Source organism: Verruconis gallopava (assembly GCF_000836295.1).
Source record: "Verruconis gallopava strain CBS 43764 unplaced genomic scaffold supercont1.27, whole genome shotgun sequence".
NCBI lineage: Eukaryota > Fungi > Ascomycota > Dothideomycetes > Venturiales > Sympoventuriaceae > Verruconis > Verruconis gallopava.
In genome coordinates this window covers 143141-164652 of record NW_015622163.1, presented here as the reverse complement: position 1 = coordinate 164652, position 21512 = coordinate 143141, and the positions used below count along the sequence as shown (strand labels likewise).

General features: G+C 52.6%; 8 protein-coding genes across 9 annotated transcripts; 2 read left to right on the top strand and 6 right to left on the bottom strand.

Moving 5' to 3' along the window:
- Window positions 1–768: 768 nt before the first annotated feature.
- On the bottom strand, window positions 769–3164 carry PV09_07166 (uncharacterized protein). Its single transcript, XM_016360897.1, has 7 exons — window positions 2884–3164; window positions 2734–2830; window positions 2483–2681; window positions 2383–2428; window positions 2100–2333; window positions 2010–2051; window positions 769–1961 (listed from the first exon to the last, which is right to left on the bottom strand). The coding sequence occupies exons 1-7, from the start codon at window positions 3145–3147 to the stop codon at window positions 966–968; spliced, it is 1878 nt and encodes a 625-aa protein (XP_016211269.1). The 5' UTR covers window positions 3148–3164; the 3' UTR covers window positions 769–965.
- A 2142-nt stretch (window positions 3165–5306) lies between these two features.
- PV09_07165 (uncharacterized protein) lies at window positions 5307–8451 on the bottom strand. Its single transcript, XM_016360896.1, has 3 exons — window positions 7318–8451; window positions 6632–7240; window positions 5307–6533 (listed from the first exon to the last, which is right to left on the bottom strand). Exons 1-3 carry the CDS (start codon window positions 8108–8110, stop codon window positions 5452–5454), a joined length of 2484 nt encoding a protein of 827 aa, XP_016211268.1. The 5' UTR covers window positions 8111–8451; the 3' UTR covers window positions 5307–5451.
- A 173-nt stretch (window positions 8452–8624) lies between these two features.
- PV09_07164 lies at window positions 8625–12672 on the bottom strand. Of its 2 annotated transcripts, XM_016360895.1 has the most exons (2): window positions 12026–12672; window positions 8625–11971 (listed from the first exon to the last, which is right to left on the bottom strand). In XM_016360895.1, the coding sequence occupies exons 1-2, from the start codon at window positions 12199–12201 to the stop codon at window positions 10138–10140; spliced, it is 2010 nt and encodes a 669-aa protein (XP_016211267.1). In that variant the 5' UTR covers window positions 12202–12672; the 3' UTR covers window positions 8625–10137. The 2 variants fall into 2 exon arrangements, with proteins under 2 accessions (XP_016211267.1, XP_016211266.1); XM_016360894.1 differs by having other exon boundaries at window positions 8625–12672.
- A 183-nt stretch (window positions 12673–12855) lies between these two features.
- On the top strand, window positions 12856–13759 carry PV09_07163 (uncharacterized protein). The gene has a single exon (XM_016360893.1). It carries the CDS (start codon window positions 13015–13017, stop codon window positions 13399–13401), a length of 387 nt encoding a protein of 128 aa, XP_016211265.1. The 5' UTR covers window positions 12856–13014; the 3' UTR covers window positions 13402–13759.
- PV09_07162 (peptidyl-prolyl cis-trans isomerase B) lies at window positions 13467–14893 on the bottom strand. The gene is made up of 3 exons (XM_016360892.1): window positions 14660–14893; window positions 14409–14607; window positions 13467–14339 (listed from the first exon to the last, which is right to left on the bottom strand). Exons 1-3 carry the CDS (start codon window positions 14771–14773, stop codon window positions 14020–14022), a joined length of 633 nt encoding a protein of 210 aa, XP_016211264.1. The 5' UTR covers window positions 14774–14893; the 3' UTR covers window positions 13467–14019.
- A 169-nt stretch (window positions 14894–15062) lies between these two features.
- Window positions 15063–16123, top strand: PV09_07161 (30S ribosomal protein S13). Its single transcript, XM_016360891.1, has 3 exons — window positions 15063–15126; window positions 15176–15493; window positions 15613–16123. The coding sequence occupies exons 1-3, from the start codon at window positions 15124–15126 to the stop codon at window positions 15655–15657; spliced, it is 366 nt and encodes a 121-aa protein (XP_016211263.1). The 5' UTR covers window positions 15063–15123; the 3' UTR covers window positions 15658–16123.
- A 926-nt stretch (window positions 16124–17049) lies between these two features.
- Window positions 17050–18536, bottom strand: PV09_07160 (uncharacterized protein). Its single transcript, XM_016360890.1, has 2 exons — window positions 17692–18536; window positions 17050–17632 (listed from the first exon to the last, which is right to left on the bottom strand). Exons 1-2 carry the CDS (start codon window positions 18468–18470, stop codon window positions 17182–17184), a joined length of 1230 nt encoding a protein of 409 aa, XP_016211262.1. The 5' UTR covers window positions 18471–18536; the 3' UTR covers window positions 17050–17181.
- A 525-nt stretch (window positions 18537–19061) lies between these two features.
- Window positions 19062–21382, bottom strand: PV09_07159 (uncharacterized protein). The gene is made up of 2 exons (XM_016360889.1): window positions 21068–21382; window positions 19062–21011 (listed from the first exon to the last, which is right to left on the bottom strand). Exons 1-2 carry the CDS (start codon window positions 21293–21295, stop codon window positions 19233–19235), a joined length of 2007 nt encoding a protein of 668 aa, XP_016211261.1. The 5' UTR covers window positions 21296–21382; the 3' UTR covers window positions 19062–19232.
- Between the last annotated feature and the right edge of the window lie 130 nt (window positions 21383–21512).

The following is a 21512-nucleotide window of genomic DNA, read 5'->3' as shown; positions in this document are numbered from 1 at the left end:
CGTCGTACGCGTGGGTCGGTCCTGTGCAAAGATGTCTTGACCGCCTCTTCAGGCATCGCAACAGCGAGCGTGGATCGGGACGACGGCGACCTCTAAGGTAGCACAGAAGTCCGCGGGGCCGTCGTCGTAAATCCGGTCGAAACGGCGTTGAACAGCAACAGTGTCCGGTAAGCAAACAGAGCAGAACATCCGCCTTGGCCTTCGCCTTTTTTTTTGGCTCTCGTAAAATTTTTCTTTTCCCCCCACGAACCTGCATCGCGTAGCGAACGTATTCTGTGTCTGCATCAACGTGCTTGTCCACCGCCGCCGACGTTTCACGCCCGAAAAGTCAACAGCGGAACGGTAGCGTGAATCCATCTCGGGAGAAGGGGCAAGGGGGTCCAGCACTCGAGAATGCAGTATGGGCGGCACGCAGCGGACCGCTCGTTGAGGGTACCAGCGTAGCCGCCGCGGTCAAGGAGAGTTCAGAACGAGCGACCGCAGCCCCGAAGACGTCGCGTTCTAGGACGCTTGTACGAACTTCGTCTTTGGCGCTGGTGCAGTGGGCAGCCGAGACCAGAAGTTCAGTCTTCTAATCTGTATCATAGCGGACTGTGGCTAGGGCTAACTTTAAAGATGTTTGATTCGATGTACCTCTTTTGATACCTTGAAGTACGTACGTCTTTAAGACTATCAGTTGAAAGAAATAGAAAAAAAAAAAAAAAAGAACAAGGGAGGAGTGGAGTGGCTCTTTAGACTGTGTATCACGAGAGCATGGTCTACATGCTCGCTAATTTGCTCATCCCTAGTCTATGAACATTGAAGAAAGTGCCACATTACGTGCATCATGTAAGGGGTATCTCTTGAGCCAACCCTTGTGTCAGCGGAGAGCAAGATTCCAACATGTCCTCGTGTTCGTCGTTCATCGTCGTTTCGCGATTCCAGCAGAACCGCAATCCCAGGCGCCCCCCGAAAGTGTCCAAACGCTATGTACCCGACGCTCTGGGGCTCGGTTGCTGCAGCGGAAGGCTGAACTCGTCGTCGCTGCTCTGATCGTCAAGAGACTTCCGCAGCGACAAAAGGCCGCCCCCGTCTAGGCCTCGGCCGACTTGGGACCGAGACGCAGACGTCCAACGCTGAAATGAATCCAGAGGCTGAGCAGCAGACAGGGACGGGCGCAAAGTGTCCGTGGGTGTTGGCAGCAGGATAGACGTCGACGACTTCGAGGTGCTCGCCCGGTGCGACGTTTGCGGCCGGTCCGTCTCCTCGAACGCCACGGAGCTGGGGGAAGGCAGAATACCTAGCCGAATGTCCTCGATGGCCGTCTTGCTTCTGTGCGAAGCTGGGATGTCTGGCATCGGTGGGATCACGTCGATGCTGCCGTGCTTCGACGACATCCTGCTCTTAGGTGAACTTCTGCGGCTTCTCTCCTCGCTAAATCTGCCCAGCTGAAAGCTTTCTCTCGCTTCGGATCCCCTTTCTGCCGCCACTTGCAGCGGAGCTCTCGTCGCATTGATTGCCTGCAGACTGGACGACGGAAGCTTTCGCCTGACGGAACCCTTCGATAATCGTGTTCGAGTCCCCGACTTTGATACTTGGAATGAGTCTTCAGGATCCAAGACTGGTTCTTCTGGAAAATAATGCCATTGCCTGTTCTGCACATCCCATCGCCTTCGAACCCTGGTACCATGACTTGTGGTTATAGTCACGGTATACCCAAATCCAGACGTCTTGATCCCTTCGATGTCGACATTCCTTTTCGCGCTTGGCCCTGACTTGATCGACATGGCCTGGTCCGCATCTGCCGGGAGCTGACTGTCCAAGGCTTGGGCTTTTGTCTGGACGAAGATTGACCGCAAACTACTGCTTTGAATGCTAGTCTCACTTGTGGGATGGCTCGGCTTGACTTTGCTGGCCTCAGAGGCTCGGGAAGCTCGATTATGTTTGACCAGCGAGAGAATAGCCGGAGTACAGGCACATATCTTGAATGGTTAGCATACGGCGCCATTATGTATGAATGGCACACTCACGATCGCCACGTCCATCTCAAACTCAGAGCATATCCAATGAGGCTGAAAAGTGATCAGTATCGAGGAGCCGACATCAGCGGGTCTACATACTTGTGACCACCACGTAGGGTCCCCGCTCGTAACCATTAGCCAGAGATAATACAACCTCACGCAACCGACAGCAACAACGAGGAAGCCTCCGCATAGAATTCCCGCGACTGCTTGACGCTGTCTACGGCTCATGTTCAAGGAGAAGATGACAGGGAGCGGCAGCACGGCCAACACAGCCTCTGAAAATGAGTTCAGAATTCCCACAATCATAGCGGTGGCACCGAGATTGCTGCACTGTATCTACGTCAGCAGGGGGTACCTTGTGAGAAAAGGTCGTTCTTGCCTTCGCCTCAGGAATTGGAGGGAATGCCCACAATGCCTTTACTGGCCTGTCCACGAATCAGCCGAAACGTTTGACCTTTAGAAGCGTTTGGACACCCTACCAGCAGCCAAAAACAGAGGTGGCCTCCTGTGCGAGGAACAGGCCGAGGAGAAAGGCACTGTTTGCGTGGAGAACCCAGCGATACTTGTCCAGCCCAAGGTGGTTCACAAGGCGATAGTAGAGACTCAAGATGGAAGCTCGTACGCAGTTCGAGGTGAAGTACCAGAGAATCTTAATGGCGAAAAGAACCTTCCCAGACACTGTCTCGACACCGTTAGCGAGGATCCAGAAGAGCGATCGACTTGTACCCACCCTCGACCGAGTCCAGGGGAATGTCCCATGAATGCCGGTTCCAGTAGTACAGGTGACTGCCCAGCACGATACAGGTGGTGACTCCGACGGCGCCAACCTGCGAATATCAGCATGCTGCCTCGACTGGATCATATCGGATGCAGAATTTACAAGCGCAAGCGCCAGGAACATGTCGTCCAGGCCGAAGTACTTGCGAACCCATATTCGCGTGTACAGTCGCACCGAGGCGCATACGAGTGTGATCGTGAACGCTGTTGAGTTGACGATGTAAAGTTCAATCCCTCGCTCCTGAGGGTTGATATAGTTCGGCGGCGGGTATGAACTGAGATCCGTCGGAGGGAACTTGAACACGCTCCGTCTCCACATCGACCATTGCTCGGGGTTTCTCATGGGAGAAGCCGCAGCGATGGCCATGTCCCGGCCTCACTTTGGAGCAGCGGGGGTGGCATAGAGTGATATGGCAAGACCGCTCACGAGTTATGTGATAGTCAAGACCACGGTTGGCCTTCTTCTGTGCCTTATTATACTTTGTACACTAGAAAAGTGGGAAAGACTTAAGGCGATGCGGAGTAGGCTGCGCGTCTGACTCGCGGCTCCAACCTGGAACGAGATTCAACGAAACCGTCGAACAACGCTAGGAGCAAATGTTTATACACACAGTACGTTATGAAAAGGCCCCACAGTTGACCGCAAGGCCCCTTCGACCAGACCTCAATCCTTTCCCTCTGGAGGAAATTAGAAGAAAGTGACACGGCGGATATTGGCCTTGGGACGGCAATCTCGCACATAAAAATTGTGCCTGAAGTAAAGTCCTCGCTGTGAAGATCATGCAGAAAGCACAGGGAAATCCGGAAAGGGCAGCATTGGCAGCAAGTGCGGATCGACCAGCGGCGCTCGTCGGAGCTTTTTCTCGTCGTCACTGACGCGATAGGCTGCTCAGGTGAAAACGAAACCTAAGATGCGGCCAGAGGATCGATGGAAATAAGACGGGATGCTGCCAACCAGTGTTGGCTTACAACCATGAGTCCAAAGCGTACAAAGCACTCCGTAGATGGTATTAAGCCGTTGCATGAGTCGTATCCATGCTGCAAGAGGCCGCTAGCAAAAGGTCCGGCACAGCAAGCACCTTGGTTCCATGGTCGTTCAACGGCCAAAGCATATCCCTTTTCGGCCGCGTGCATGAGGCGCAAGAAACGTGGGCAGGGACTGGCCGCAGCCCTCCCTGGATCATCCCTTTTGAAGATTTCGATGTTCCGATTCTCTTCCATAGCGTCGAAAGGATCTGCTACGTCGCGGATATAAAGTTGGCATTCGTGCCTTATGGTGCGACAGTCACTGGATTGGTACGCGATCTCGGTATCCAATAAGTATCCAGACAGCCGGCGCGCCGGACACCTCCAACCTCGATCGCAAGTTGCCGCTAAGCTGAAACTGGACTGGCACGCTATCTGGAGGCGGAACACATTGTACTTGTACTACGGTGATAGCATTATCTTTCCTCCAAGTTTGGACTTTGTTCAAGCCACTTCGGATCTAGAACGCAAGCGCGATCATCTCAGGGGCCGCGTCACGCCGTTCGCGTAAATTATACGCAGCTGAAAAGAGCGCTTTTGCTATAGACGGTTCCTAGTGCCTTGTGGACTTGCAATCCGGTGCTTCGAAGTATGATTGTAAGGACAAAAGGTAATTGTGGCCAATCTACTCTGTTGCACCAAAGCGACAGAGATTCATTCCGTCTACGTTTGGCATGAGTTCGACCGAAGCGGATGAGCGTGCTCGTAATTGAGCGAGTTTGGAGGGTCCTAGCTCGGCCTGAGCACAGAAAAGCATGTAATGGACGACCCGGCGAGGTTCAACAACACCTGATGATCAGTGCTGAAGCGTAGCAGCAGACAAGCCTCTCTCCCCCTCTCTCTTTCAATTCGTTCCGAGGCGAATGTGTTTTGTATTTCGGACACCACGAAATGGACCGGCCCAATTCGACGCAGAGCCGCGGAATCGCACGGCATGCGGGTATCTCAGCGAAGGCCCAGCACGTTTGAAAAGCCATCGACGATGCTGGGTGTCGGCCAGGATCTGCAGGACTGACTAGATTCAGCCGCGCGAGTCGCACGTAATGTTGACCAGACGCACGGGAAAGAAGAGTGGAGAATCGCGCAGGTGAACGCCCGCCCAGTTGGCGCGCACCCGTCCACCAGGAAAGAAAGAAAAAAAGTATTCAAGCCTTTAAGCCGGTGCGCGTTTCATCACGAAGCGCATGCGTAGGCCTTGCTCGAAGACGAGGCGCCTTACGGGGACCACGCGCCCAGCAAAAGCAGGACGGACAACAAAGTCTCCCAGTCCCGCGTGCCGTAAGAAGGGAGCAGCGAGGCCAGATGCTGGTACGATGCGCAGTTAGCTCAGCACTTGGTCCAGGTTGCTTTCAGGCCAAGTTGTTCGGCAGTACATCTTTCAACTGCTCAGCCCAGCTTTCTTTTGGTCCCAAAACACCCAAGCTCCTTCAATGAAACACGGGGGTGGTTTGGAGGGTGGAGGGGAAAAAGTCAAAAAAAAAAAAAAAAAAAATCTTGTCACTGAGAACGCCTTGACGCAATGAATGTATATTTATCTATTCCGTAATGTCATGCCCCCATAAGTAGATGCTACGGCCATGCGAAATCCAACACACAGCATGATCTTCGCATCAAGAGCAAAATTTTTGACCTCTGGTTCGTATCCTTAGCCAACCACACTCACCCTCCGATGCCCGTTGCCATTCGTGTACTCCAGTCCCTCGTCCCCTTCCATCTCCTCCATTTCCTCCTCCTCCATCTCGTCCCTCTCTGGCAAACTGCTCCTTTCAAGTGCCTCATCCACGTCCATGATATCCTCCTCGTACTCATCCCTTGATTTGACCGGCATATCCTCGCCGCCGGGCGCATCGCGCTTTCTCACGACGGGAGTGCCACTGTCCCAGCGTTCCGTCCGTCTCCTCACTCGTCTCATCCCGCTCGCCAGGCTTGCTGCCTCCTCGCCCCAGTCATTGATCTCCCAATGACAGGGCTTGAGGCTCGCCATCATGACGAGTGCGCGCGCCGCAGCCATGGCCTCTTGCTGTGCAGTCTGTAAACCCGTAGCGCCATCTTCCTCCGAGTCGTACATGTCTGGCAAGGCCCTGCACCTCTTCCACGCGCGCGCGACAGTTCCCGAGTCCTTGGCCCGTCGTCTCTTAGCCTTTGCGTGGGCCTCGCGCAGACCACGGTCAAGAATATAATTTACATTCTCCATGCGGTACCTTTCTACGGCCTGCTGATGGACGGTAAGCGGCCGGCTGCGCTTGGGCTCGACAATCTGGCCGTTCAATGGAATGTAATATCCGTGCGGGCGGGCGCCGAGGGAACTGCCTCCGCCCGGTGTAGATTCTTCTTGTTGTCGTTGAGCTGCCGCGGCTGCGTTTGCAGCGGCTATGTTTTCTGCTCTGCGTCTGTGGCCCCAGTTTCCCCTGCCTGGGCCCTTGGGCGCAGGTGAAGAAATTGCGGCGCCAGTCGATGGTGTGGTTGCATCTTCGTTTAGGATAGCGTTGACGCGCAAGCCTGGTGCTGAAGTCTTCGAAGCGTGGTGCATTGTAGCATACGAGCCCGTTGGACTCGCCGAGCGCGTTTGATCGCTGTCATAGCCTTCTTCCTTAACAGCGCTTCCATGTAGGTTCTTGAATGCGCGACTGGCTTGTGATGGCGCCGGTGAGCCGTAATCCCTGGCCGGGCTTGCCGCGTCATTTTCAGAAGTCATCGAGAAGACACCGATGCCAGAACTGTTGAGGGCTATGTTACGTAGAAATATGTCAGTGGTTGATGCTGCCTCTCGCCAGAAGCGATGTCAAAGTGACGAAGGGAAGGAGAAGGGAAAAAAAGGAACATACTGCCTTTCTTGCTCGTCCTCTTCGGCCCCGTAACCACCGGTGCCATGTCCGTCATCAGTATATTTTCTCTCTCCCTCCGCTTCGCCTCGCCGAACTCCTTCTCCTCCTCAGAGTCCACGTTCTCCAAAGCTTCCTGTTCCTCCGTCAGATACTCGAACTGTGGACATTTGATCGGCATCTCTCTCTCGTCGCCCTCTCTACTTCTCCTACCGGGCCCGTACGGGTTCGCTAGTGCATCCTTGGTCGAGAAGTCGCTTTCCAGGTACCACCACATCAGCCACAGGAACGCCGTCGCACGACTCCGACTCGACAAATTAGGCTTCATAACAAGATCGAAGAAGTCCCTCGGCACATCGAAGTGCATCTCTGAGATCTTGGGTGCGTACTGGGACAGGACGAAGATGAGGTTGACAGGGTTGGTGCGTGGGATGGGCGCTGCGCGAATGTCCTCGAGCGTCGAGGGTTGCTCCGTGTCCTCGGTCGCGCCCTTAAGGATCGACTTCAGCCTTGGAGCGTCTTGCAGCTGCTTGTAGGCATTGGGATCTTGTTTTGCCTGCAACGACGGTATGGAGTGGTATGTGCGCAGCTGAGCTCGCATTTCAGGAAAGACTACGTTTTTCTCACACGTCAGTACATGCAGCGCGCAAATGCTCAAAACCAGCTGGGAAACAGAGACAGGGCCGTACAGTTCAATGTTGTGTTCATTCTGCCGACATTGACCAACAAACACACCATGGCCATGTTCAGCGCGGCCGGCCGCTCAGTCAGCAGCTTGTCCTTGAGGATCTTGCTGCACTTGCTGCTTTTTGCCATGGCATCCAGATAGATGTCGGCAAACGTGTGGCCGGCCGTGCCGTCGCTGGCCTTGTGAAAAACTTTCTTGTCGTCCTCAAACACATATTTCAAAAAATCATATTGGATGTCTTTGCGCCACAGCGGCACGCCGTCCTCCTTCTTGAGGTGCCGGATCTTGTTGCCAGAGTACACCGACGACACGCTGCCGTTTGCGTTTCGGCGAGTGGTCGTTGGGTTGGCCGTATACATGGGTTTGGTAGTGCTGGAGGGCGGATGTGGTGCAGCGTCGCCGGGAGTGGAGCCGGGCGTGGACGCCATTGCCAATTCCGCACGCTTCGGTTGCAACGACTGGCGAACGGGGGTTGTCGTGGTCGTCGTGGTTGTCGCAGGTGCTTTGGACGTCGAGGAAGAGGCTGGTTGTGGATGTGCTGGTGTCGTTGCTGACGTCGAAGATCTCGCACCACTGTGTGCCTTGGGTGTCGAGGATTCTCCAGCAACTGGATCTCCGGCAAGGATGTGCTTCAAGCTACTCTTCGCCTCTGGCTTCTCCTGCTCGGCTGGTTTAGCAACAGAACCGGCCAAATTCAACGTCGGTGCTGCTACCGCTGCTGCTGCCGAGTTCGCAGAAGTCGACGGTGCTGACGACGGGAGATCTCGCGCAGGGTGCGCAGTTTTCGAGTCCATCCTGCCACAACAAGAGCGTGTCGCAGACGAGCGATCTGAGTCCGCAATAACGCAGCCAGAGGAAGTGGACCGACTCTTGAGACGGATGAGCAGAAGACTCGGTCGAAAGAGACACGGGAGCTTCCTTCCGTCGCCCTCGGCCGGTCGTCACACTCTTTGGTCGTGCACGGCGATGGGTCGACTCGGGTATAAACGCCTTGCGCGCCTCCTACTGGTCCTGGGTTCCGGCCCACGACAGAAAAGAGCCGTGATGGGGAGCAGGAAGCAGGAAAGGGATGAAGGACGACGACAACGACAATGGAGACGGTTGCAGACACTCGATTCGAGAGGTGTCGGAGGCTAAAGCGCCAGACGGAAATCCAAGAACGCTGCTAATTTGGACTTCGGGCTGACAGAAAACGCAGCGTCACTCACGCCATTCCCGCACTAACAAAAACCAGATGAGGCTTTGCATTGCTACTCTACAACTCTGTACGCATCCAGGTGTGCACAACCACCACTGATTGGCTCACCAGGCGAGGTGTTCAGTCGGCCCCTGGTTCCCTTCGCCAGTGGACGCTGGAGCGGTGGCGAAGATCCGCATCCCAACCGGCTCGGACGAAAGCGGTAAGGCGCCGTTGAAAATTCGCTGCGACACGTGCCAGGAACGTCTCACGAGTCTGACGTGCTGGACCTTCGCCGTCGCGCCGGCTGCACCAAGCATCTGCTCACCTGCACAGGGCACAAGTTCGAACAAAACATGCCATTTTTTTTGTACCTGATCTCATTCTCCTAGGCCGCCATGATCAAGATCGCAGCGTTCTCTGCGGCGTTTGCCTGCACAAGCAGGGAGAGCCACCGCCAGAAAGGGCAGAGAGAAACAGAAAAAAAGCACCTCATTCCGCCGTAAGGAGGCTTAGCTAAGCACAACAATATCATGACCGCCAATTGCTCCCTTCCGTTCCTCGAAAATGAGAGAAAGTCCCATCTCGTTTCTTCTTGTTCATGCCCGTTCCATTCCTTTCCTGATCAAAGAATGACCGCTGTCCAAGTGCGCAGAAGACACCTCTCATGAGATATCATCTCTCGTGTTTTTCTTTTTCTCAAAAAAACGCCTCCATGCAGCGAGTAGAACCGAGTAACCTTTATTCTCCTTTATTCTCCGTGATACCTCCCGTTAACCATTCGATGGGTCATCAAATGTAATGTAAACTTTTCGTTCTCCTTTGGTAGAAGGGTATCCAGGAGAAGAAAGAGAGAGGCTTGCCCTCCGCCCTCCGTCTATCAGAAGAAAATGAGATCGCTCTTTTCTTTAGCCGAGAAAAAAAAAAGATGAAATCCGTGCCGTAAAATGTACCGTGTGCTCGACTGAGAAGCAAACTGAGAAAATGTGCAATTCATGTCGCAGAAGTGCGTAAGGAATAGAAAACTTGTCGGCAAATTGGATGTTGTGAAAAGCGGGTTTTATTTCGAAAGCCCGGATTAGTCTAATCATGGGGGGAATGCCATGCATTGATTGCAGCCCCGAACCAGCATCAGTAGAAAAACAAACGCCACACAAGGCGAGCGAGCAAGCGAGCGAGCAAACCGTCAAAAATATATATCCGTCCGCTCTAGCTCTTTTCTGCTCTTGAACATTTGTTTCGTTCTTGTTGTGTGGGGTATCATAGCCGTCATCGTTCCTCGTTCATATACGTGAAAAAGTGAGAGAGCCTCTCGCTCCCTTATCCCAGAGATAGGACTCTCTCGCGCGCCGTACATGAACTTGATCTTGAAGCGCCATATGTTGATGCTGGAAAATGCTCATGCTCATCAAACGCAATCTATCATGCTGTCGGGGTATGTCTGAGCCGGACTTTCGAAAGCAATTCGTTCTATGTGCCCATGTCCGAAAACAAAGATATGAAAAAAAATTGAAGCCGCAAAGTCAAAATTAGCAGAACAATCAAAAGATGCCGTAAACTCCTTGGAGTCCCAGTAGTGTGCGAGGAGGTTTACTGAAGGAAATTGGCGGTCAAGCGCACAATCGATCGAGAGAGCGATCGCATTTACCACCAAGAAGAACCACCTGGGCCACCGCTTGGGTTGCCATAGTTGCCGCCATAGCCGCCAGCGCCGTAGCTGGGGCCGTTGAATCCTCCGGAGCCACCATAGCCTCCTGGGCCACCGTAGTTGTTTCCGGAGTATCCACCACCGAAGCCTGAGTTGGAGTTGAAGCCGCCACCCTGGTTGCCAAAGCCACGACGAACATCCCGAGTGGCTGAAGCACCACGACCGCGACCACCAGAGCGACCACCGCGGCCTCCGCCATAAGAGGACTCGCGAGCAATAGCCTCGAGGAAGCTTGGAACCTCTTGGTTGGCCTCCTTGAGCAGCTCAATCAGATCGCGAACAACGCCACGATTACCACGGTTGAAGAATGCAGTTGAAAGACCAGTGTTACCAGCACGACCAGTACGGCCGATACGGTGGACGTAGTCGTCGATATCGGTAGGGAGGTCATAGTTGACAACATGCGTGACGTTGGGAATATCTAGACCACGAGCTGCAACGGCGGTCGCGACCAAGATTGGGCAGTGGCCAGAGCGAAACATCTCAAGGGCTCGCTCGCGCTCACGCTGGGTACGATCGCCGTGAATGGAGGTGGCAGGGAAGTTCTGATTGATGAGAAAGTCGGATAGAGCATCAGCCATGCGTTTAGTCTCGACAAAGATGAGGGTCAGGCCCTTTTCCTGCGTGTGGAGAATGTCGAGCAAAACGGACTTCTTGTCGTTGTCTTCGACGTACTCGACCTTCTGCGTAATATTTTCAGAAGTGGAACCGACACGGCCGACGGACAGGAAGATGTAATCCTTCAAGAAATCTCGAGCAAGGATCTGAATGTCACGTGGAAAAGTGGCAGAGAACATGAGCGTCTGACGAGCATGGACAGGAGGCATATCCTCTCCCTCGACTATGCGACGAATCTGCGGCTCGAAACCCATGTCCAACATGCGGTCAGCCTCATCCAGGACAAGATACTTGATGTTAACCAGGGAGATGCGGCCACGTTCAATCAAATCGACCAGACGACCTGGTGTAGCGACAAGCAGATCGCAGCCACGTTCGATTTGACGGAGCTGAGAGCCAATGTCGGCGCCACCGTACACGACGCATGGGCGAACCCAAGAGCGGTACGCGAACTTGCGAGCCTCGTCATAGATCTGAGAGACCAGCTCGCGCGTCGGGGCCAGGATCAAGGACGTTGGGAAAGCCTTGCGTTGGCGCCCGAATCCACCACTGGCTGATGGAGGAAGTGGGGCCGGACCCGTCTGGAAGGCCTGGGCCAAAATTGGGAACAAGAAACCACCAGTCTTGCCAGAACCGGTCTGAGCACAAGCCATCAGGTCACGACCCTGCATGACGATGGGAATGGAGTACTTCTGAACGGGGGTTGGTTGTTTGTAACCAGCAAGCTCAATGTTGCTCAACAGGTGGTCGTCAAGGGGCGGCTTGGTGAATTGCGTGACGGGTTCGGGGACGTCTTGGCCAGAGGCCTCGACTGGAATTTCGTCGTACTTCTCGAAGTTGATGCCGGTGTGCTGTTTAGTCGGATCGTTGGGCACGCCAAACAATTCACGCTCGAGGCGTGGGTTTGCCGGACCCGGGATGTGCTTGCCATCGATCCACTTGCCGTCACCAGAGCCCGTAGCTTGTCCACCAGAGAAGTTTCCGCCGCCTCTCGAGCCATAGGACTTGTTGGGGTAGAAGTTGGAGCTGTTACCGCCACGATAGCTAGGCACGTTGGGCTGGTCCCAGTTGCGGCCTGTTGGAGGACCACCTCCAGCACCGTTGGGGGTGAAATTGGGAGTTGAGCCCCAGGAAGAAGCACCGCCGTCGAAGCTACGTGGAGCGTCAGTGGTACGGGCTCTAGTTTTCATTTGGGATGAAACTGACCCGTTCTGACTGTTGTAGCCGTTGTTCATGCGAGGCGCGCCGCCGCCCATGTTGCCGGCAGCACGAGACCGCATGTGAGGCGGGATGTACGTGTTCTGGTTACTGAAGCCATTCTGGCTGGGAGCGTGCTGGGAGTCGTTGAGCGAGAGACCGTTCATGTTCAACTGATCAGCCATGTTGGGTGGTTGTCGATGCGATGAGTGGTTCGAAAGGTGCGAATGTGGAGGTATGTATGTGCGTTGTTTGCGTGTCTTGACGTCGACCGTCAATTATTAGTTGGTGGTATGGTGAAAATCGAAGATTTCTCGAGACCGCGTCCAAACGAGCGATGAGAGAAAACGAGATTTAGATGCCGTTCAGGGACGGTTGACTGAAAAGGAGTCGTTTGTATCGAAGGGAGAGACAGAAACAGCGAAAGTGTCACGTCTCCAACTGCGAAGATGGTAGAACGACTCGACAGAGGGCAGTGCTGACTGTGAAAAGGGGATGACTCTTCGCGTGTACTCTTGTCAACGCCTATTGTATAAAGACAGACAAGAGAAGTAGGAAAGAGATGCTTTGAAAGACTTTTTTAATTTTTTTGCGAGGGGCGTGGGGTTGTTGGGTTGTGGGAGGATTTGTGGGAAGGGGAAGGATGAAGATTTGGCTGGGCCGGAAAGTTTTATCGGTCGCGTCAGGACGAAAACTCAGCAGCGAAGGTTTCCGCCACTCGGAATGCCTCAGGCGCCAGGCAACAATGCGATCATCCGCTCCCTTCTGTTCTGTTTGGGACTTGCACATTCTAGAAGAAGAGTCAGACCAAGGAAAAAAAAATGCTGGGATACGAGCCAATCCCAACATGGGCTCGTCTCAACGCCTGCACCTTTGCTGCACACTATCCACGTTCGCAGCCAATCACTCACCGCTGAAATCCAGTCTGTCCACCGACTGAAAGAAAAGCAAAGGAGAAGCCTCGTTCATGGCGCTAGGGCCAGCTGAGCTGCGCCAGCATGTCGCGCTGTGCACGAACCTGCATGCAGACTGGCTCCCTTGTTTTTGGCCAGCGCAATCGCAGGTCCGGCGACGGTCTGCCCGTTGCTCTCACGAGCTTCCAGCAGGCGGCGGGTGAGGGAGACACCATGCGCGGATACGTGAGTCAGACGTTATTCTGGCAGCCAGAACGGGATTCATGGTCGTTCGACTCGCCGGGTATGGCGAGTGAGTGTGCGAGCATGCGGATGAGTCAGCGAATGAGCGGGCGAGGAAGGACGGAGGGAGTGAGCGCATGGGCGGAGGAAGGAGGGAGTGTGTCAACGACTGAGGGGAGGAAGGAGCAAGTGAGGGCGTGCGGGAGCGGATGGCCGCACGAGCGACTGGCGGTGCGAGTCACCGAGTGAGTGCTTACACGAGGGAACGAGTCGTCACGTCGGCGAGGGTGCTTCATCTGCATCACGTGCGAATGCCAGAGCCGTGAGCTGTTTGGGGAAAAGGTTGTCTATCTGCGAGGTAAAGTACACGGAGCGGCTGCTACGCCAACGTCTTTTCCTGTATCCTGGCCCGCGCCTTGGTCGCCTGTCTCGACTTCCAAATCACAAAGCAGACGGCCAAGACGAAACCGAACACGACCAGTCGTTGCGAGCCCGACAGCTGCTCGACGTACGTCGTGTACACGGTTCCGGCTGGGAGAGGTTTGTCGTCGAGCTTTTGTTGCTGATTTGACGGTGCGGCGTGAGATGACGACGGGGGGAACGCCGGTGGGTTTGCTGCGGTGTCTAGCTCTTCGCCCGGAACTGCTTCTGCGGATCCTTCGAGGCCTTTATATTCGACAACACACAAACTATCAGCCTCTCTTCTTCTTCTTTTCTTTGCGGTTCTAGATTCTGGATGCTGCTTTTCAAAATGGAGAAAAGTGTATGTAAAAGAGAGAGAGAAAGAGAGAGAGGGAGGCAGAGAGGGATAGAGCAGAGAGGTAGCCCGGCGCCCCAAGGGGGGAAAGGAGGGAAGACAAGGCGCAACTACAGCTCCCCGCGCACTTCAGTACCTTCGGGTATTTCGAGCTCGCCGCTCTTGACAATCCTGACCGGCTTCTTAGGCCTGTCGCCTGGCTCCTTCTCCACATTCTGGATCTTGTCCACAACGTCGTACCCCTCTAGCACCTCGCCGAAAACGACGTGGCGTCCGTCCAACCACGACGTGACAGCGGTGGTGATGAAGAACTGGCTGCCATTTGTGTCCTTTCCTGCGTTTGCCATACTGAGGAGGCCCTTCTTGCTGTGCTTGAGCTTGAAGTTTTCGTCAGGGAACTTGGCGCCGTAGATGGACTTGCCACCCGTGCCTGTGGTAACTTCATGTGAGCCTTGTTCAAGTCTAGAGCATGCGTCGAGACGTGCTACACCAAACTTACCGTCTCCCTTAGTGAAGTCACCGCCCTGAATCATGAAGTCCTTGATGACACGGTGGAAGGTCGAACCCTCGTACCCAAAGCCTTCGGAGCCTGTGGCCAGCTTGACAAAGTTCTCCGCCGTCTTCGGCACCGTTTTGCCGTATACGCCCATAACAATACGTCCGAGGTGCTCGTCGCCATGGTTGATATCAAAGTAGACCTGCTTGGATCGGCCATTGCTCGTCTAAGGGGCAATTGAAGAAGCCACTCACCTTGTTCGTGATGCGAGGCCCTTTGCCCGCAGCCTCAGCCACCTGGGCGAAGTACAGGAAGGCGATCGTGAGCACGCTGAGAAGAGTGATAACAAGCTTCTGAAAGAGAGCCATTGTGAATACGTTGGAGTGATCCTGCTCCAGTCGTGTGAGGGGGGAGAGCGGTGGGGAAAGGAAAGGTGAGCTGTTCTTTCAACGGATCGTCCGGGGGGCTGATTCTCGATTTATTGAAACATGTGTATCAAACGGTCTTAAAGGAGCGGCGACAGGGGCTGGCAACGCAAGGCGATCCACTTAGCGCGCGACCAAGCAAAAAAGGGTCTCAGGCCGTTAATGGTGAGAGTGCCTTGTTGCCTGCGCTTCGTGTGCACTGGTGCACTACTGCTCGAAGTCTGTTGTATGTATGTCCATTGCATAGCGACAGCTCTTCATTCACGGAAGGGTCAGCTGCGTCGTTCGTCATCATGGTACGCATTGCCATGTCCAATCTTTGTTGCTTGCGCTAACTCTCCTCAGCCAGCCATCCTCCTCACCAAGCACTTTCCAGACACCAAACTTGTCGCCCACTGCTTAACATCCTTCTTTGGCATTGGGCCTGCCATTGCCCAACGGATCATGGCGAAACATCACATTTACCAGCGTGCTAAGATAGGCGAGCTTCCCAACCAAAAGCTGCTCGACATTACCGCCGACTTGACGACCATGAACATCGAGAACGACAAACGCCGAGAGATACTCGATAACATCAAACGGCTGAGGGACATAAGGAGTTATCGCGGAATACGGCATGCCATGGGCTTGCCCGTGCGAGGCCAGAATACAAGGAGTGGACAGGTTCGTAAATTCCGAGACGTGAAAGAAGCTTGTCGGCGCATGCCTTCAGCTCTCCAACTGAACAACATTTTGTTCCTTTTTTTCCAAAAAAAAAACTTCCAGCTAACGCATCTCCCTAGATCAAGACATCGAGAAGGCTGAACCGGATAGAAAGGAAGCTGTGAGACGAGATCGCCGGAAAGGAACACGTTTCTTAGCGTTCGGCTGTACACTACAAAAAGCATGCATTGGACTGGCGTTTAACATACGCAACAAGAAGCAACTGTACATTGTGATAAAATATATATATATAAAGCGCCACCGCCATTGAATACGAGGCAGACTTCCAGACGGCCAGTCAAGCGGTTTGTGCTGCTACATCGGAACTGTGCGGAAGCTATTGTGCCAGCTATGTAGCAGAAGGAGCACGAAGTAGAGGTGCTAGAAAATATAGGAAGCGATCTTCCTGGTCGGATTTTCCATAACCTATCTGCCGCCACGACTGGTCTTCGTCTCTCCACGGGCAGCACTTTGTCGCAGGAGCCCCAGATCTTTGGGCTTGAGATGTTTGTCTTACGCTCTCACAACGCCTCCTTCCTTTCGAACAGTTTGAATCACCAAGTTATGCTATTACGGGGAATATGATGCCGGTTGAAGACCGCTGTTCTTGGTTGATATACTTGCTTCTTTTCTTGTTTTTGTTCAGCACGTCATTTTTCAGCGCTTGAAACGTTCGTGTAGTTAAATCACCTCTTAACGATGCACGAGGGCCCTTTGGATTCAACCAGGAATCGTCAAGGCAGACTCAACAGTTCAGCACGACATGATCATCGTTGGAAAGCGGCTAGAAGTGGAAAGTCTAGCGAATAAAGTCGCCCGTGCTTGCGACGCAAAACATGGCACCAGCGCGCCGCCAATCATTAAAGACACTGATGATCTGCGCCTGTCCATACGATTCTCTCTGCCTGCTCAGAGAAGACCTTGGCTCATTCCACCCCTATATCGCACCGCATGTGTCTGGCTGAATAAAATGGTCTCTAAAAAAGTATGTTTCTTCTACCAAAGCCGGCCTCATTAAGAATGGAGACATGACTACAGTGGAGATATGACAACCCCAGGGTACAGCACGATTGCAGGGCAGGGTCGTCGTGCAGATCTTAAAAACACGTTGAACTGCTTGATTAGAATCACTTTCCGACTCATCTCACATTGGATGAGTAACACGTGGATCTGGAGTATGTCCAGGCTTTTCAGTAGGATTGTATTAAAGGTCTATGTTGTCCAAAGGCACGATAAGGCTCTCAAAGGCGATAACCCAGGCATCCTCGATGCCTTTGTGAGGCTGCTGGGAACCAAGGGCCGTAAATGCCGTTGGGTGCCATCCTAGATGTCGGGCAGCGAATGAGACTGATGGCTTTAAAGACTGCCGCTGTCAAGGCAACGACGACAGTAGCTCGGATTTCAAGTGGCTAGGAGCGAATACTGACAAGAGTTTCCTGGTTCTTCAGCTGGTGATGCATTTGAGGTTGGATCTAGACCCAGCAGATCTGCTGGTTTCTCATTCTTTAAGCGAAAGTCTGCTTTTCTTATTCTTTGCTGTGCCGTTACAGCCATGAAATTGACTCAGCGCAATATGACTGAGAAAGCTTAGACTATAGAACTCTATGGGTATCTTCTTTTGCGGGATCGAAGAATGGAAACGATGTTCCTCACTCGACTTGCTTCCCCAAAATGACGGGCTTGACAGCAGCAAATCCCAACAAGGCATCGCTCCTTCGAGTATTAAGTATGACGGGGTATATCCATACCGGTGATGTCCAGGTGAAAAAGAAGGCTACCCACAAATATCCAAATAGCCTCCCGATTGCGCGAGCATGAGCGTTCTCTGGTTGAAAACTCTTTCCAAAAAGCGCTTGCACCGCATCCTCGATCATGATTCCGATGGCTTGCATGGAAAAAAACTGCAGCGATCCCGACTGAAGCATGGACAAGCCACCGCCCATATCGGCAAACACGTGCATAATACCCGAAATGCAGAAACTAATGAGGATTTTAACATATCGCTGTAGCAAACCGCTGCGTGGAAGGCAGAGTACATCATGTGCAAGAAAGCCCGAAGTGCCTTCCAGACCAGACCGTAGAGTTTGATGCCACGACTTCCTAGATCAGCGTCATCAACAACTCGTGAAGCTTGGGACTAGTCGGATTCTACGACTTACCCCCATGCGTTACGAACTGTGTATGCATCTTGAGGAGAGCCAAAGAGTGGCCGGAAAAGTGGGATATCCAGTGGCTTGAAGATGGCAGTGCACAGCGCCGCGACGGAATAGAAAAATTGCATCATGCAATATTGTGCGGCCCAATAGGAGAATGTGGCCACAACCCGTGTGTATATCTCTTCGAACGTGAGCTCCGAAAGCCTGATTAGCAAAGGAATATATTCTTCCTGCAAGAGGTTCCGGTCCAAGCCCACCATCATCGCGACAGCCCAGTTGTGCACGAAGTAGCATACCACTACGGTAAAGGCTTGCCAGAAGACAAAAGAGCCTCTCGAGGGCACAAACCTGGTGTCCTTCCTTGAAAAGGGCGGTACATTTTTCACCTCCCAGAACTTGCCGACGCCGCGCGCTTCACCGGACACCTCGGATCCAAAATCCATGCGCACTTTTGCGACATCTCCCGGTCTCATTTCATGTTGCTTGATGCTGCGCTTCTTGTCGTCTAGCAGATGAGATCTATAATTGCGATAGTCCCAGCCGCGCAGGATAAGTCTGTCGAAGACCGTGATGATGGACCAAAACACTGCCCCTGATGATACTCGTCCAACCCAGCCTGTCGTGGATGAAAAAGACACGAGAGCGCGAGGCATCAGATACGCAAAACCAGCTAATACGAGCAGCGATGCATATCGTAGAAACGATCCACGGTCCGTGTAACCTGCTGTAAGAACCACAATGGCATTGCTAGCTACAAAGACGAGCACAGGATGGATAAGCATTTTTTTTTACGAATTATTGAAGTCCCAGAGTGAAAGAGGCGTAGGGTTAAAATGACTTAATGTCCCGATCTTTGTTTACACATCGTCCTTAAGGGGGCACGTGGTTGAAGAACATGGGCAGGGGATGGTAGATTTGCTGAGTCAGCGTTGTATGAGCTCATCTTGTATGGAAGTAACTGGCAACAATGCCAGGGGTCGGACAATCTTGTATGGTGATGATAGCGAGTTCAAGGACACTACGCTCTAGACACAAATTTGGACCGAGCGCTCTCCTTGGTTATCTACGATGTGGTCTGAACAATGGGAAGGGAACTTGTCTGTGCTGGAGCACATGTAATCACTAGGCTTCGCCCTCATGACGTGCCAGCAAACTAATGTTCAACTGCTTCTCGACGACGTGACGATAATACTATCTGTGCTGTCTGCGTTGCTCATGCAAGAAAGTACATCGAATTTCCTCTCGTTGCGAAAATCAGGGTGTCGGATTACGACTGTAAAAACTGCGACCAGGGAGGGTGGTTCGTCAGGTAGAGACAAATTGATGCATGAATAAAGCCATCAGATTTGGGACAGTAAGGCACACAATTAGCACTAATCTCAATCCATGTTAAATCGTCAATAAGGCTTTACAGACTGCTATATGCATTGCATCAAGTCGAAATACTGGCTCATATTCGAGGAGCTATCTCAACAGATCTGACTTGGAAGCTGATCGATATAGGACGATACAATTGTAAATCATGCTAAAACGACTCTTGATGCTCAAGATATCTTGTAGTACCCACCTCCATACTCTATCAACCAGCTCCTCTCAATCTTCGATACTTCTCTGATGAAAATCTTATTGGCTGTCTCCATGATCTCATGGAACAAAACCCACTCAGCTTTCCGATTGAACATAAGACTGCTTGGGTGAGCCCAAACCGACATTCCATTCACAGTCTTAAAGCTGCCATCGGCTTGCATCTTTGCCGCGTGCGCAAAGTAACCTGACGTCAGACACTTCCTGATCGCGTTTGCTTTGTCTGTCGCACCCATCACAGATCCTGAGAGGGATTCGGAGACATCAAATCCGAATCTCTCAAGATACCTTCGAAGTTGGTTCCGAATGCTTACAGCACGTGAAAGGGACTTGTAGTTGAGATAATTATCCCTGCACCACTTAGCTTCTTTTCGCCCTTTCGTAACAAAAGCTTGATACACATTAAGAAGTGTAAGATGGTCGCCTTCCTCAACAGCGAACTTCCGGCGTGCGGTCTCTGTGGCTTTCTTGTTGTCGTCATGATAGAACCACACACTGCCTCCTTGGAGACTTGTCATTGCCGCTATACTCAAGATCTCCGACAAGCAGCCGAATTTGGGAGCCGAGAGGAGAACTTTTGCCATCATGGGCTCGACTGCGAGCTCGGCCATGTGAAGACCGAGCGGTTTGGTGAGTCTGGCATAGTCATCCAATGCACCGAGAGAATACAAAAGTTCAAGTCCACGAATGACGAGTTCAGATGGTGGTGGAGTAAGGTAATCAAAGCGGGCAATGTTGTCAATCCCGAGAGCTTTTAGCTGCAAAATTGTCGGTGCAAGGTTACTACGTTGGATTTCCGGAACCGTAACTTCGCTCAAACTCTGATAAGCAGCCTCTGTATAAAGCCTGTAGCACTTGCCAGGCCTAGTCCGACCTGCACGACCTGCGCGCTGAGTTGCCGAAGCTTTGGATACAGCAGTCGCCGTGAGTGTCTCGATGCCTGTCATCGGGTTGTATGCCCGCAGCTTAACAAAGCCGCAGTCAATTACGTACACTATGCCTTCAATAGTGACGGAAGCCTCTGCGATATTCGTTGCCACGACGACTTTGCGGATGTTCTCCGCTGCTGGTTCGAACACATACATTTGCTGATCTGTCGAAAGTCCTGCATACATTGGCAAAGGCTGCAGAGTGAGTTGCTGAGTAGTTGATTCGCCAATACGATTAGAGAGCAGATCGATGCACTTTTCGATTTCATCTCGTCCAGTGAGAAAAACAAGGATATCTCCCTCTTTTTCCTTTGTGTGAATATCCCAAACAGTCTGCACTGTTCTCTCCAGGTAGTCATTTGTAGGCTCTTCAAGGTAGTGGATGTCAACAGGGTACATCCGCCCTTCCAAGCTTATGATTCGTCCAATTGACCCCCCAAGGACATCTTCTTTAGCATTATTCTCGTCACCAGCAAAGAAGCGTAGAAAAGCTTCAGCTTGGAGAGTAGCGCTGCTGACGACGATTCGGAGCTCCGGTCTCCGTTTGCGGATCTTCTTCAGGAGACCAAGAAGTATATCTGAGCTGAGCGAACGTTCGTGAGCCTCATCGACCATAATCACTGAGTATCTTGAGAGGAGTGGATCTACTAAAGCCTCTCTCAGCAGTAAACCATCGGTCACGAACTTAATCCTTGTCGCGGCGGACGTGACATCCTCAAATCGGATCGAATATCCTACTTCTTGCCCAAGCTGGCATTTCATCTCCTCCGCCACTCTCGCCGCTACTGATGTAGCAGCTACTCTCCTCGGCTGCAATCGTTAGCTAAATTCGAATTCCGCTCTCGAAAGACCAGACACATACCTACCTGCGTGACGGCGATTGTTTTGCCTCCTTGACACCATCCTGCCTGATCAAGGAATTGCGGCAGTTGTGTGGTTTTGCCACTGCCTGTCTGACCAATTACAACAACTACTGGAAATGTCTCAACAAGGTAGAGAAGCGACTCGCGGTGACGCGCAATGGGGAGTAAGGCCGGTGGCTTGTACAGACTTGCAATGAATGAGGCAGATGACTCGCCTTCTATCGATTCCATGTTGGAAGCGGTCAATACATATTTTCGCACGGCCCCAGATGCATTTGAATGGTAGGGACTCTTACGCCCTCCTCGACATTGTTGCTTCGAAACAGCATGAATTTCAACCTCGCAAACACATATAAAATCAGACATAAACACTAACCTTTTGTAGCAAAGATCAGCAGACATCGATGTGGCGTTTGCCTACGCCACAATGACGACCCCACGGCGACTG